Source organism: Chlorocebus sabaeus, chromosome 18 (genome assembly GCF_047675955.1).
Source record: "Chlorocebus sabaeus isolate Y175 chromosome 18, mChlSab1.0.hap1, whole genome shotgun sequence".
Lineage (NCBI taxonomy): Eukaryota > Metazoa > Chordata > Mammalia > Primates > Cercopithecidae > Chlorocebus > Chlorocebus sabaeus.
Window position 1 is genome coordinate 61,919,696 of NC_132921.1, and position 15,499 is coordinate 61,935,194.

The 15,499-nt window shown below is 34.0% G+C and overlaps 1 protein-coding gene across 2 annotated transcripts in view; it reads left to right on the plus strand.

Annotated features, from left to right (window-relative positions):
• ROCK1 (Rho associated coiled-coil containing protein kinase 1) overlaps nt 1-15,499 on the plus strand; it is a 154,635-nt gene that overhangs the window by 135,864 nt on the left and 3,272 nt on the right. For both annotated transcript variants that reach the window (XM_007974485.3, XM_007974486.3), the window contains exons 26-32: nt 415-603; nt 1,278-1,437; nt 8,511-8,581; nt 8,787-8,875; nt 13,051-13,129; nt 13,252-13,513; nt 14,502-14,709. In XM_007974485.3, coding sequence (XP_007972676.3) covers nt 415-603; nt 1,278-1,437; nt 8,511-8,581; nt 8,787-8,875; nt 13,051-13,129; nt 13,252-13,513; nt 14,502-14,709 — 1,058 coding nt within the window. The remainder of the gene's footprint in view (nt 1-414; nt 604-1,277; nt 1,438-8,510; nt 8,582-8,786; nt 8,876-13,050; nt 13,130-13,251; nt 13,514-14,501; nt 14,710-15,499) is intronic.

Below are 15,499 nucleotides of genomic sequence, written 5' to 3' on the forward strand. Positions count from 1 at the left end.
GCCTGGGTGACAGAGCAAGACTCAGTCTCAAAAAAAAAAAAAAAGAATAGGATTTCAGTTAAGATAGCTAACTTGCCTTGTAATACTGTATAGTTGTAGAAGATAAGAGTATGTGGCCAAGGCATAGAAGCTTTATTTGCTAGTACCCAACATCAGAGTAGGATTAACATACTCTTGATTCAGTACTGGGTTGTAAAGTTAACCAAGGAAAGGCTCCTGGTTCTTACATTTGAGTAGTGTGATAAATCAGTGTTAGTTACTTGTGCTACCAGTTATCATGTCTCAACCATCATTAAGTTGTCCGAATTTTCACACACACAAAAAGTCCTGCTTCCTTATTTTGAAGAAAAAAATACATTTTAGTATTAAATTGGATGACTACACTCTTTATCTTTATTAATAATATTTTAATAGGCTGTTAACAAGTTGGCAGAAATAATGAATCGAAAAGATTTTAAAATTGATAGAAAGAAAGCTAATACACAAGATTTGAGAAAGAAAGAAAAGGAAAATCGAAAGCTACAACTGGAACTCAACCAAGAAAGAGAGAAATTCAACCAGATGGTAGTGAAACATCAGAAGGAGCTGAATGACATGCAAGCGGTAAGGTTTGTGGGTGTGTATGGACGTGAGTGTGAAGGATTATTTTCTTAAATTATTTCTGTATATACTTGTTATCTATTTATCTTGTTTAGATTGGGAACAATCAAGGGTTCCGCCTGTTTGGTTTCAGACTGTAATTGGGATATGGCTGTTTTAATATTAACTGTAATTGGGGTAGAGGTTTTGAAGTATTGTAGCTTATTTATTTTCTCTAGTCAAGACTCACTTTTTTGAAATCAAAATAACAAGCTTAATTTTTTGATACCTCTTGATTTGTTAATGGAACAAAATTGAGAACCTGGTCTCGGGCACTTAGATCTGAGCTTTTTAGCTCCATCAATTATGGTTTTCTGAAGTTTTCTGTACCTTTAAAGCTACTTCATTTGGAGCCAGAAAAGCATTTTCTATTGTAATTTTTTTTTTTGATGGCTTATGTTTGAAAACAAAAACAAAAACTCTTTTTAAGGCAAGTAGAAAAGGAATTTGTCCGAGCAATGTATTACTGAGAACTTGACATTTCTGTAGTGTATCAAAATCTGTGGTAGCAAACATTCATGAAGTTTACTGTACATTTTTAGTATTAGCAATTTAAATTACTTTATTATATTTCAATTAATAATGTTGGAAATTGTTTTAACTTGATTATATATTATCTTGCTACTTTTCAAAATTAGCAATTGGTAGAAGAATGTGCGCATAGGAATGAGCTTCAGATGCAGTTGGCCAGCAAAGAGAGTGATATTGAGCAATTGCGTGCTAAACTTTTGGACCTCTCGGATTCTACAAGTGTTGCTAGTTTTCCTAGTGCTGATGAAACTGATGGAAACCTCCCAGGTAAGAATAATTCTGTATCATTCAAACATGTATAAATGTCATGGAAATTAGTGTATATTTCTTTCATTTGGGTTTCTACCTCCTTGTCATTCTGTCTATGGATTCCTAAGAAGGAATTCTTATTTCTGATAGCCAAGGCCTGATGATGATTAGACACTTGGTGTATTTTATGGAGTACAGCAGTTGTAAGCAATCTTAGGCTATTTAAATAGACCTAAGAAGCTTTACCTGAATAAAAACCATAAGAGGTTTATGAACCTATTTTGAGCAGCCTAAGTCCACAGTGAGAGTCAAAGCTGCTACTACACATCTCGCTATTTTTTAAAAGTTGTACATTTTTGTCAGTAATAGATCTTTAACATTTTCTGTATTCTTATGCTAAAACTAGGAACTGTACTTTATCATCAGAATCACAGCAGCTATGTATAGAAGCCTATCTAGTGGAGTAGTGATCAACTTCAATCAGATTTTGTTAAGTTTTAAGTTTGGAGAAATAGATAAAAGGGGTTGGGCAGTGCAGTAAGAGGCCAGGGGTGTCAAATAAAGGCAGGAATGAGTGGCTAAGATTTCAGACTTTTTTCTGTGTCTTCTTTTTCCCAGTGGAGAATCAAGTTAAAAATAAACACAGCTTCATTCTTGGCTTAATCATCATGTAAACTACGGTACATTTATGTACTTTACAGAGATGAGAAATACACATACTATAAGTTCAATTTAGAAGTAAAATGAATAGGTTATCATTATGAAAACATGCATTTACATATACACAGAGTCTTAGTTCAGAGTCTTGGAAGTTTTGTATACATGGTCATAAACTTGAAAATAGATTTTAATTAGTGTATTTTCTGAATAATCCATAAATAGGAAGATATTTATGAAGCAGCATGTTTGATATTATAGGGATTCTATTTTAACAGATATTACTTGTTATTGTGACTTTGATATAAGGAACTAGATGAGTCACTCAGAAAACTTTATAGTATCTTTCTTGGTCAAGAAAGTGGGACTCAAAGTGGGAAATGAATTCAGCTCCTCTCTGTATGCCATGTGATCCCTGGCCTCATTCTTGTGTGGCTTTGCTAGGTCAAAATCAGTTATCTGGGAATGGAAAGGCAGTGAAGAAATATTTCTTATTTTAGTGGTCAAGGAACTCCTCTTTTTACCTATTTTTGGCTCTCTGAAACTGCCTACCTCTTGAGAAACTTGCATGTACACATGATTCATTGTTGGAGAATTGCTTTGGATTTAATAAGAACCTCTAGCTTTAGTAGTTGAACATCTTTCTAAAGTTAGACTTAATCATCACTAAGAATACAACTTTTAGAAGTGTTTGGCTACATTCTTTCAATTGTTGAACTGAATTTGTAGGTTAGATTCCCACTTCATTTACCCTGAGATACTTCTGGAGTTATTTAGTATAGGGGTTCTTTATGTATGTATGTATGTATATATGTACGTATGTATGTATGTATGTATGAAACAGTCTCACTCTGTCACCCAGACTAGAGTGCAGTGGTGCGATCTTGATTCACTGTAACCTCTGCCTTCTGGGCTCAAGCGATCCTCCCACCCCAGCCTCCTGAGTAGCTGGGACTACAGGTGTGCATCACCACACCCAGCTCATTTTTTTAACTTTTTGTGGCGGTGGGATTTCACCATATTGCCCAGGCTGGTTTTGAACTCCTGAGCTCAAGCTATCCACCTGCCTTGGCCTTCCAAAGTGCTGAGATTACAAGCATGAGCCACCTGCCTGGCCGACCTTACTCTATTTAATGTCAATTCAAAATTCTGACCAATTTTATTTTTATTCCACCCATTTCTCTTTAACTATTTGTAATGCCTTATATGTACCTTAGTTTTCTTAGTATTGAGTGAAATATGTCAGAAATGGACACATTATTGGTGAATGCTAGTTAAAAGATTTGAGTTGAAAGATGAGCTGGTGGGACTGCTAATGAGGAAAGTGATGAATTTTACCCACCATCGTGGCTGATTCAGAAAGGCTAAGCTCATAGTGCCATCAGCTGGCTTCATTGGCAGACTTAGGCTGGGAATCCATTTAGATTTCAGAATCCTGACCTAATAAATTGACTTATTGAGCAAAGAGATTTTTAAATGTTTCTACTAGCTCTATTTTGAGTATATTTCTTAGAATATTAGTGTACTTTCAGGAATTTTGTTTTTAAGGTTATCAAAGTCCAAACCAAGTGGGGCAGGGAGTATTCGTGGCCATTCTCCCTTGCTAGAAAATGAGGCCAGTTAATATCTCTTTTCCTATTACTGTGTTCTTAACTTTGAGACTTTATAAAATCTCAACAGTGCTGAACCTTGACTTTCATATTGGAAGTAGAAATTAATGGATAATCTTTGTCAATATTATTTACCTCTCTGTGGGTCAGATATTTTGCTAGTAAATTGAAAATCTGTATTAAATCCACCATTTACTAGATGCTCAAAAATGGTCCCTGGCAAATAAAGTTAAGGTTTTGCAGTCATATCTAGGAAGAATTGTTAAAGAATGTTGATGTTCATTCTTAATATTAGATAGTTACATATCATTCTAGTGTCTAAAAAATGTCTTGAAGGTAATGGCTAATGATTAATTTTTACTTCAGTTTACAAAATTAATAAATGAATATACATACTAAAAAGGAGAGAACTTTCAATAGATTAAGTTTACTCCACAGTTAAAATAATGGCTTTTTGAAATATAAGTCATGTTTTTCAATTTTTTTTTTAAGTAGTTGGATGGATGAACTGACACTGCAACTTTTATTCTCTTAGATTTCATCATTCAATATAAAGATTATAATTTAATTATCTTGTACATCTAGAGCACAGCCTCTATGAATCCTCAGTGGCCATTTTGTTATTAACTGGCTTAAATCTTAAATCTCCCCTCTGAAATTCCCAATTCTAAAAACCTTATTAAAAAATGTTACTCCTTCTCTGACTTATAACTCTTTGAAGTTCTTGAAGTCACCTTCATTCTCTTAATTCTTTTATGTCTTTATCCTCTCTTTGGTTCTGTAGCAGGTTATGAACTACCACACAATGTAAACATAAAGATTATCCTTAGGGTTATGGATGCCTGTTGCTTAGATGACAAAAACTTTTATGTGTTTATAAATAAACACATAACTGTTTCTTTTCTTCATTGTTTCTCTTTCTTTCTTTTGGAGCTGTTAACCTAGACATCTGAAGAGAATGTAGAAATAGATGAGGCATTAGGAAAACTTGGTATTGATACTCCAGTAATATTCATGATCTCTTATGGATTATTTGTATCATACCCTTTTCCATCCAGCTTGACCTTAGGTTATGTAACTTAAACCTGAAAATGGTGGATCGCTTGGTGTGTTTCCCAATATTTGAATCTATGAAGGTTTCTGACTTTGCCCAAATCTACAGTGATTTGAAGTTGGTGTATCTGGCTTGTTGAGTGTTGACTTAATTTTCTTTTTTATATCACTTTTGAATTTAATTAAAATATTTTGAAATGGTTCTCTAGCCCTGTTTCTTTTTTTTTTTTTCGTGTTTGTTTATTCATTTATTTGCTTGTTAGTTTATTAGTAATTGACTAAAAGATTACTAAATAATATAGGTACTTTTTTGCAATTTACTATTTTCACTTAAAATACATTTTGGAACTCACTCCAAGGCTGTTCATAGAACTCTTTTTTTTTTTTCTTTTTTTTTTTTTTAGAGTTTTTGGACTGATTTTTATTATAGTCACATTTTTTTTTCTTTTTTTTTTCTTTTTTTATTTATTTTTTATTTTTTATTATTATACTTTAAGTTCTAGGGTACATGTGCATAACATGCAGGTTTGTTACATATGTATACTTGTGCCATGTTGGCGTGCTGCACCCATCAACTCGTCATTACATCAGGTATAACTCCCAATGCAAGCCCTGTTTCTTAAGCAGTATGTTTGTGGTATAGCTAAATAAATTAGGTTGTCTTCAGAGGTTAGTTCTGATGTTTAAATTGGCTGTATTGAGTATTGATGTACATATAGTTAGACCATCTCTTATTTGGGTAAAGAAATCGCTGATATTATAGTAATATACATCTAACTTCTTATAATTTAAAATTGCTCTACAAATATATTGTATAAAATTTGGAGCCAAGTTGTTTTTGTACATATGTAGAATATTATTAATGATAATCCAGACTTAGAGGTTCTCTTGGTGGGAGTTTCATTTAGTTATCTGGAGAAGCTGTTTTCTGTGCTTGTGATATAAAAGATGGAATTTATAGCATTATACCTCCAGGTCACCACTGAAGTCACAGGTAGTCCCGATTTTAGAGGAGGTCTTTATATATCTTAAAAACTGGTAAGTATATTATCTTGCAACTATGGTAGGAGTGAGGAAAGAAAACACAGGAGAAGCTAGTATGTTTTTTTATTTTTATCTGTTATTATTGAGCTTAGTTCAGTTGCTTCTCTGAGGGAATTCACCAGATGGAAAAACTAAAATTTTCTCCCATGACTTTGTTGTAAATTGGCAAAAACCTTCACATATTCTTGACACCTTTATTTTCATTCCAGATTTCTTCATTTAATTTATTTTCTCCCTGGGCCTCTTCATTTAATTTAAATATGAGCAAATGTAGAATTCTGGCTTATTTGACCCATAAAATTCCTTTGGTATATAAAATTTCTAAGGAACACTGAAATGACAGATAAAGCCATACCATATAACAACTTATTGAAGATATATTAAAGAAAACTGGCAGGTTAACCCACATCTAGAGACAGAAGGCATAAGTATTTTTGACATTTATTGTCACAAAGAAATAATGTGAAAGTGTAGAGTATTTTGGCATACAAAATTTTGTGTAAATGTCAAGATTTCAAAGGCTTTTATATCTTTGTTTTTGGTGAAGAATTACTGATACTAAACAACTTTGTATTATCAGATATTAAGACTACTTTTCATTCTCACTAATGTTCATCTTAATGTTTTCCAAACTACACTTTAAAACCAGAGCTGCAATTTCTGCCACACTAATGGGAAAATTTCTAGCAATAACTTTTTTGCTTTTATAAAATAAAACATTGGTGAATGATCAATATGTGAACAGCAGTCTTTTGTTTGTTATTTAGTATAAAACTGCCCATTTGGTTTTTAAACTGTAACCATTAAAGTCACCAAGGATGACTTTAATTGGCTAATTCAGAAGAACGAAGAATGGCAAAATAATCAACAAATGTCTGTCACCTACCTCCTCGGTGTGTCATTTGCCATGGGATATATAAAATCAAGTGTTAAGATATGGTCCTTGCTCTCACAGAACTTACCAAAGAACTACCTAACCAACAAAATAATTACTTCATGAACTAAATCGCAGCAATTAAAGCTAGGTGCTGTGGTACATGCCACTGCTCAGGAAGCTGAGGCTCAGGAGTTCGAGGCCAGCCTGGACAACATAGCAAGACTTCATGTCAAAAAAAAAAAAAAAAAGGAAAAAGAAAAATGTTGGGAGAAGAGAGAGGGATCATTTTGAACTAAAGTTATCTCATCATTTCTTCCATTGTAACAATTTATATGAAGAGGAATAACACAAGCAAAGGAGTGGAGATATTAAGTACCTGGTGGGAGTAGAGGGAAAAAATATTTCCCACAATTCAGTCAACTGCAAAGCTTGTTTGGGAACAGAATAGTGTTGTGCTCTAGAAACATAAGCTCAGAAGTTAGACTGTCAGGATTTGAAACCATAGAGCTTTGATAGATACTGATAGAGTTGCCTTGCCCAAGTCAGTTTACCCTGCTAAGCCTTAGTCTCTTCTTTTGTAAGTGAAAGATGACAGTACAACCTAATTCCAAATTCCTAGGAATATCCTGTATTCATGGACTTATACATAGGTTAAATATGAGATATTATAAAGCATGTGGCAAATAATAAATTTGTAAATAAATCAATAAATCAGTAAATGTTACCTATTGTTAACTGTTGCTGTAAGACTGAGTGTATAGCTTGTAAGTTATATGAAGGGGGACAATATATATTCCCCTTATCATTTGAGTGATAGTATAATCTCATATTTTAGTGTCATACTTTGAAATTGGTTATTTTTCTATTATTTTGTGTTTCAAATATAAGGTAGATACAGAAAATAGTTAAATTGAATGGATTTTCTTATTTCCAACCTAATCTAAAATAACCATTTCTAATGGAGTTGTCTTTATCCTCCAGATATTTCTAGTAAACATTAGTTATATATAAACAATAGTGATAATTATTATAGAATGCCTTGATCAAATAGTCAAGGAATTCCTGGTATGCACGTACTAGCTGAAATAATGACGGTAGACCAAATGGATTCTGTGTTTTTACTGTTTATCAAATTGTGACATCACAAACTTAAGAGGCTTTAAAACTCTTTAGTTTGAGTAGAATTGTAATTGGACTTACCACTAGAGTTAAGTGCTCCCTTCAACCAAATTTGGACGATTTTATTGAAATTGTTACAAATTCAAATTGAAGTTGTTTTACCAAAAAGCTTAATCAGAATATTGTACTGAGAAAACAAACAAAATACTTATCTCTTATTCTTTATATCTAGTTGATTCTGCCTGCATTCCTTATTTATTTATCTTCTATTCTTGTCTTCTGTGAGTAATAGGACACTTCTATACTTTTGCTTGCTCTTGTGTAAATCATGGCTCTGATTTGTTCCACTTGCTGCATATGTTTTTCTTTCTTTTTTTTGCTGATTATTTTTATATGAATGTTAAATGATAAAGTCTTCTACATCATATCCCATTTAAGCTGCAATCCATTCCAGTCTTGCCTGGCTCTTAAGGGTATTGTTACTTCATACTTTTGTAATTGAGTACTAAATGTTAAATTGTATGGGAAAAGTGGCTTGAAATTTTTTTCTGCAATATTTGTATGGCCATTAAAGTTGATTTGTGTGATTGAAGCATGGAAGAGCAAATTATAGCACTTATTCATTTAGTTGTGTTCAGTTGCTTGTTGCTGCATGCTGTCAGACAACTTTTAATTGTTTTTCTTTTGTTACAATTTAAGACTGACTAATATATATATTCTTTTTCTCCTAGAGTCAAGAATTGAAGGTTGGCTTTCAGTACCAAATAGAGGAAATATCAAACGATATGGCTGGAAGAAACAGGTACCTATTTATTTTCTAACTGATATTTTGTTCTATATTTTACTTTGAAGCATAGAACTTATATTAGCTACTTTTTTACTTTTTGTTAGCATTGATTTTACATTAATACAATATAATCTAGATATTAGTGGCAAATATTATGCTTTTCACTTTAAACCAAGTTAATGTTGCTCTTGTAACTCTTCCCCCTTTTTTCTTATTTCAGTATGTTGTGGTAAGCAGCAAAAAAATTTTGTTCTATAATGATGAACAAGATAAGGAGCAATCCAATCCATCTATGGTATTGGACATAGAGTAAGTTGCCTTTGATTGAATTTTAAAGGGATTGAGAGCTAACTTTTGATAATTATTTTTAGACTTAAAATTTATTTTATATTTTGTGTTACTTCAAAACTGTTACCTACTTTTCTGTTTTTCTTAAGCATAAATGTTGACATTATATTAAATCTTTAGCAAAATGTGAGAAGGAAAAGTGTATATACTTATTTCATGTATTTGGAAGACAAATTTTTTATTTCAAGTGTTTAGTAGTTTAAGTTCAGAGAGCATTTCAAAACGTATAGTCAGCTGTGTATCAGTGGGTTCCATATCCACAACTGTGGACAGAAAATATTTGAAAGAGGGCCAGGTGTGGTGGCTCACACCTGTAACCCTGGCACTTTGGGAGGCCAAGGCAGGTGGATCACCTGAGGTCAGGAGTTCAAGACCAGCCTGACCAACATGGTGAAACCCCGTCTCTACTAAAAATACAAAAATTAGCTGGGCGCAGTGGCGGGCACCTGTAGTCCCAGCTACTCTGGAGGCTGAGGCAGGAGAATCACTTGAACCCGGGAGGCAGAGGTTGCAGTGAGCTGAGATTGCGCCACTGCACTCCAGCCTGGGCCACAAGAGCGAAACTCCACCTCAAAAAAAAAAAAAAATTATATATGTATATATATTTGAAAGAAAATTAAAAATAACAATATAATAAAAATATAAATTTCTAAAAAAATACAGTATAACAACTGTTTACATTGCACTTACACTGTATTATGTCTTATGAGTAATCCAGAGATGATTTTAAAGCATACAGGAGGATGTGCCTAGGTTATATGCAAATACTACACCATTTTATATGAGAGCCTTGAGCATACTTGGACTTTTGACATTTTTGGAGTTCCTGGAATCAATTCCCCAGATATCAAAGAACAGCTGTGTAGAATTCTTTGGTCATTATTAAGGGGAAATATAAATATATCTGTTCTTTTGTAGTGATAGGTCAAAGAGGCCTATGATATAGTATTTTTTTCCTTATATTCATTCTAAAATCATTTCTTATTGTTGCTTATATTATCATAGATTATGCAGTATGTATAAAGATGAGTAAATTCCATAATTAAAGGAGCTTACCGACTAGTAGGAGAAAAGACAAAACATGCAACAAAATATAAATTCAAAGTCAAGTGTGGTAACTGGTTTTTAAAAGAAATACATATATAAAATAAAGTATTGCCATCCCTTTGGAATTAAGTATTTGTGGAGCTGGTTATAGTTAGAATGTAAAAAGAATTAAGCAAGTACTAGAGAATACTCATAATTTTCTTTTTTTTTTTTTAAAGCTTTAGTTGTCAAAATTTAAATTATCAGCATAAGTGAAATAATACATAAACACTAATATGAAAGATATTATCTTTCAACTAAGTTAAATACTTTTTAGATTGATGAGAGATTTCTTTCCTTTCTTTATTAAGGTATCATTTCCCACAATAAAGTTCATAGATCTTAAGTGTGCTGTTCAGTAACTTTCTACAGTTGTAAACACTCATGCAATCACCACTCAATACAAGACAAAAAAAAATTGTGTTTCTTTAGAAAACTCACTTGTGGCTGGGCACAGTGGCTTATGCCTCTAACCCCAGCACTTTGGGAGACCAAGGTGGGCGGTTGGCCTGAGTTCAATTCGAGACCAGCCTGGGCGACATAGCGAGACCCTGTCTCTGAAAAAAGAATATATATATACACACACATTTAATTTATAAAGAAAGCTCACTTGGGCCGGGTGCAGTGGCTCATGCCTGTAATCCCAGCACTTTGCAAGCCCGAGGCGGGAGGATCACGAGGTCAGGAGTTCATTCGAGACCAGTCTGGCCAACATGGTGAAACCCTGTCTCTACTAAAAATACAAAAGATTAGCTGGGCGTGGTGGCAGATGCCTGTAATCCCAGCTACTCGGGAGGCTGAGGCAGGAGAATCGCTTGAACCCGGGAGGCAGAGGTTGTGGTGAGCCAAGATTGTGCCACTGCACTCCAGCCCGGGTGACAGAGCGAGACTCCATCTCACCAAAAAAAAAAAAGAAGAAGAAAGCTCACTTGTGCCTCTTCCCATGATCTGATTTCTATTGCCAAGATTAGTTTTGCCTGTTCTAGAACTTCATATAAATGGAATTAAACAGTACACTTTTGTGCCTAGCATCTTTCACTCATCCTGCACCTGTGGTGTTGTATGTATTGATTGTTCTTTGTATTGCTGAATAGTATAACATTGTATGAATTTGTTTATCCATTTTTGTGTTGATTGACATTTGGGTTGCTTCCAATTTGGGGCTATCGTGAATAAGACTTAGGAGCATTCCTTTTTTTAAACTTATGTTTTCATTTCTCATGGGTAAATACCTAGGAGTGGAATCCTGGGTTATAAAATAGATCTGTGTTAGCTTTTCTAGTGGATGTTAAATGCTATCTCATTGTTATTTTAATTTGCATTCTCCTCATAACTAATAATAGCAAGAATCGTTCATGTCATTATTAGCCATTGTGTATCTTTTCTTAAGTTTTTTCAAGTCTTTTGCCCATTTTTAAATTCGGTTGCTTATGTTTTTAACATTGGTTTTTAAGAGTTCTATATGTATTCTGAATAAGAATCCTATGTTAGAAATATGTAATGCAAATATTTCCCAATCTGTTGCTTGCCTGTTGATTTTCTTAATGATGTCTTTTAATGAGGATCAGTGTACCAATTTTTAAAATGTTTTCTGCCTCTTGTGGTCTGTGTTTGGTAAGAGGTAGTTGTTTAGGTCAGGCTGGCTTTTTTCCCCCCACACAGGTATCTGGTTGTTCCAACAGTATTTGTTTTTATATATTAACCTTGAATCATTTAATCTTGCTTTGCACTTAACAGTTTTATAGGGTTGTAGGGTTTTGGGGTCATTTCCACAGGGCTTTTCTACACACAGTCATTCCTCTGTATCTGTGGGTTCTGCATCTGTATATTCATCCAACCATAGATTGAAAATGTAGTTAGGCCTACTATGGTTGTGTCTGTACTTAATATGTACAGATTTGTTTTCTTGTCATTATTCTCTAAACAATATAGTAAAACGATTTCCATAGCATTTACATTGTATTAGGTATTATCTAGAGACAAGTTTAAATATACAGGAGGGTGTACTTAGGTTATATACAAATACTACACCATTTTTTTATCTTTTCTTTTTTTTCCTGTCTCTTCCCTCCCTCCTTCCCTCACTTCCTCTGTCTTTCTCTTTCTCTCTTCAAAATCCCCAGAGGATTTTGGTATCCTCCAGGGTCCTGGGACCAATCTGCCACGGATACCACGAGACAACCGCATACAATCATGTCATCGCCAAATAATGAGTTTCACTTCTTTCTTTCCAATCTGTATGCCTTTCTCACATGTATAGATTCATATGGCCACCACCACACTCAAAATACAGAACTATTCCATCACAAGCATCCCTGTGCTACTCCTTTTGTAGCCAAAAGGCAGCTTCCTTCCTCCGCCTCTCCCTAATCCATAGCAACACTAATCTATTCTCCATCTCCATAATTTTGTCTCTTCAAGGGTGTTATATGAATGGAATCAAATAATGTGTAATCTTTTATGATCAGCTTTTTTCCCATTCAGTATAATTCCTTTAAGATCAATCCACGTATGATTTGTTTTTTTCTTACAGAATAGTATTCCATAGTGTAGATGTATCTCAGTTTGCTTACCCATTTATTTGGGTTGTTCCTAGGTTTTGGTTATTATGAATAAAGCTCCTATGAACATCTATGTGGAGGTTTTTTTAAATAGATATAAAATTTTATATGAATTTTTGTTTCTTGGAATTAAAGGCCTAACAGTGTAATTTGCTGGGTTATATGGTAAGCATATGTTTAGTTTTCTAAGAAATTGCCATATTCTTTTCCAGAGTGGCTCTGTAATTTTACGTTCCATCAGCAGTATATGAGTGATTTACTTTCTCTGCATTCTCACCAGCATTTGGTGTTATTACTATTTTTATTTTTTTTTTAACTCTGATAGATGTGTAGTGACACTCATTGTGGTTTTAGTTTGCATTTCTCTAATAACTGATGATGTTGAATATCTTTTTATGTGCTTATTTACCACCTGTATATCCTCTTTAATGAAATGTCTTTTACAATAAATGAGTTTTTGTAAATGGCCTATATTTATTTTCATTTTAGTAAACTGTTTCACGTTAGACCTGTAACCCAAGGAGATGTGTATAGAGCTGAAACTGAAGAAATTCCTAAAATATTCCAGGTAAAAATCTGAAGTTATAATTTTAAAGAATCTAAGTCCTAAGTGTTTTTGTGAAGTAAATGTAAAATATACCAGTGCTTAAGATTTTTAAAATCTTTTCCTTTCACCATTCCCGAATGTAGATACTATATGCAAATGAAGGTGAATGTAGGAAAGATGTAGAGATGGAACCAGTACAACAAGCTGAAAAAACTAATTTCCAAAATCACAAAGGCCATGAGTTTATTCCTACACTCTACCACTTTCCTGCCAATTGTGATGCCTGTGCCAAACCTCTCTGGCATGTTTTTAAGCCACCCCCTGCCCTAGAGTGTCGAAGATGCCATGTTAAGTGCCACAGAGATCACTTAGATAAGAAAGAGGACTTAATTTGTCCATGTAAAGGTAAGGTATGGTAATTATTGTTACAACTTATAACAAATTTAGTTTTAAGTCTCAATGAAATAACATGTGTATTAATTTCTATACCAAGTTGAAAAGAGATTATAAAATAATATTTTGACACTGGTGGAGCAATGTGCAGCTATTTACAGATTTAGCTTTTAAGAATGTTTTTATTTATTTTTGTTGATTGATTGAGATAGAGTCTCACTCTGTCTCGCCCAGGCTGGAGTGCAATGGTGTGATCTCAGCTCACTGCAGCCTCCACCTCCCAGGTTCAAGGGATTCTCCTATCTCAGCCTCCTGAGTAGCTGGGACTATAGGCATGTGCCACCACACCTAGCTAATTTTGCATTTTTAGTGGCGATGGAGTTTCAGCATTTTGCCCAGGCTGGTCTCGAACTCCTGACCTCAGGTGATCCACCTGCCTTGGCCTCCCCAAAGTGCTGGGATTACAGGTGTGAGCCATTGCACACCCGGCCAACAGTGTTTTTAAAGAGAATCACCCCCTTGTAAACAAACAAAAAAACCAAACATGCCACTAAGAAATTACCCCAAGTTGGAGAGGAGAGCAACAGGTGAGTTCCACTCTATTCCCCTCTTTAGTTTTTCCTCTTCTTTTTGTCTGGCATTCATTGCCTGGATCAGCATGCATGCTGTATCATAGACAGAATATTTTCTAGTTTAGCAGAGGTAGCTTGAGGGAAAGAATACAGACCATAGCTATTTTCAGATAAGAAACTTATGTTCTTTAAATACATTTATTTGTGTAACATTTTTTTTATATTTCTGATTTTACTTTATTAGTTTGACTAATTTATTTTTAAATTTCAGCCTTATTTAACTTAAGGAGAATGAGATATTGTTCATGCTTAATTAAGCATATTAAAACTTTTAAACCTTAAGAACTTGAAAAACTATGCATTTGATAGGTTGGATTTAAAAAAACAATATGACTTTAATTATGCTTTTTTTTCCCTCGTTAACATAGTAAGTTATGACGTAACATCAGCAAGAGATATGCTGCTGTTAGCATGTTCTCAGGATGAACAAAAAAAATGGGTAACTCATCTAGTAAAGAAAATCCCTAAGAATCCACCATCTGGTTTTGTTCGTGCCTCCCCTCGAACACTTTCTACAAGATCCACTGCAAATCAGTCTTTCCGGAAAGTGGTCAAAAATACATCTGGAAAAACTAGGTAAGGATTTGAAATGCTAACCTTTTTAACAATGTGAAAATGATTGGATAACATCTATTAAAATCAGAAATCTAATTGTTCTTTTCACCACAGAGGGCATCATTTTTAGGTCTTTGTATATGACTTGCAGTGACTTTATAAATTAGTTTGACTTATTCTTGTTAGAATTTAAAAATAATAATACATGCAATATTATATTTATTTATTTCTGTGTCTTATTGTCATAAGTTGCTGTACATGGCATAGTTTTAGCCCTTAATGCTTTAACCAACTTGTTAATTTTTTTAATGCAGAAATTCATATAAAACTTCTAATCATCTTTTCTATTTTTTAACTGTGTTGGCATAGTTTTTGTACAAAAACCAAGATTGTTTTTCCCTTTTTTGTTAACTTCCCATACTATCGCAACATACAAAATTATCTGGTATTATCAGTGACTATTTTGTTTAATTATTATACTTTAAGTTCTGGGATATATGTGCAGAACATGCAGGTTTGTTACATAGGTATACATGTGCCATGGTGGTTTGTTGCACCCATCAACCCATCATCTAGATTAGGTATTTCTCCTAATGCTATCCCTCCCCTAGCCCCCCGAACCCCCAACAGGCCCTGGTGTGTGATGTTCCCCTCCCTGTCTCCATGTTTTCTCATTGTTCAACTCCCACTTATGAGTGAGAACCTGTGGTGTTTGGTTTTCTGTTCCTGTGTTTGCTGAGAATGATGGTTTCCAGCTTCATCCATGTCCCTGCAAAGGACATGAACCGATCCCCCCGCTCCCTTTTTTTTT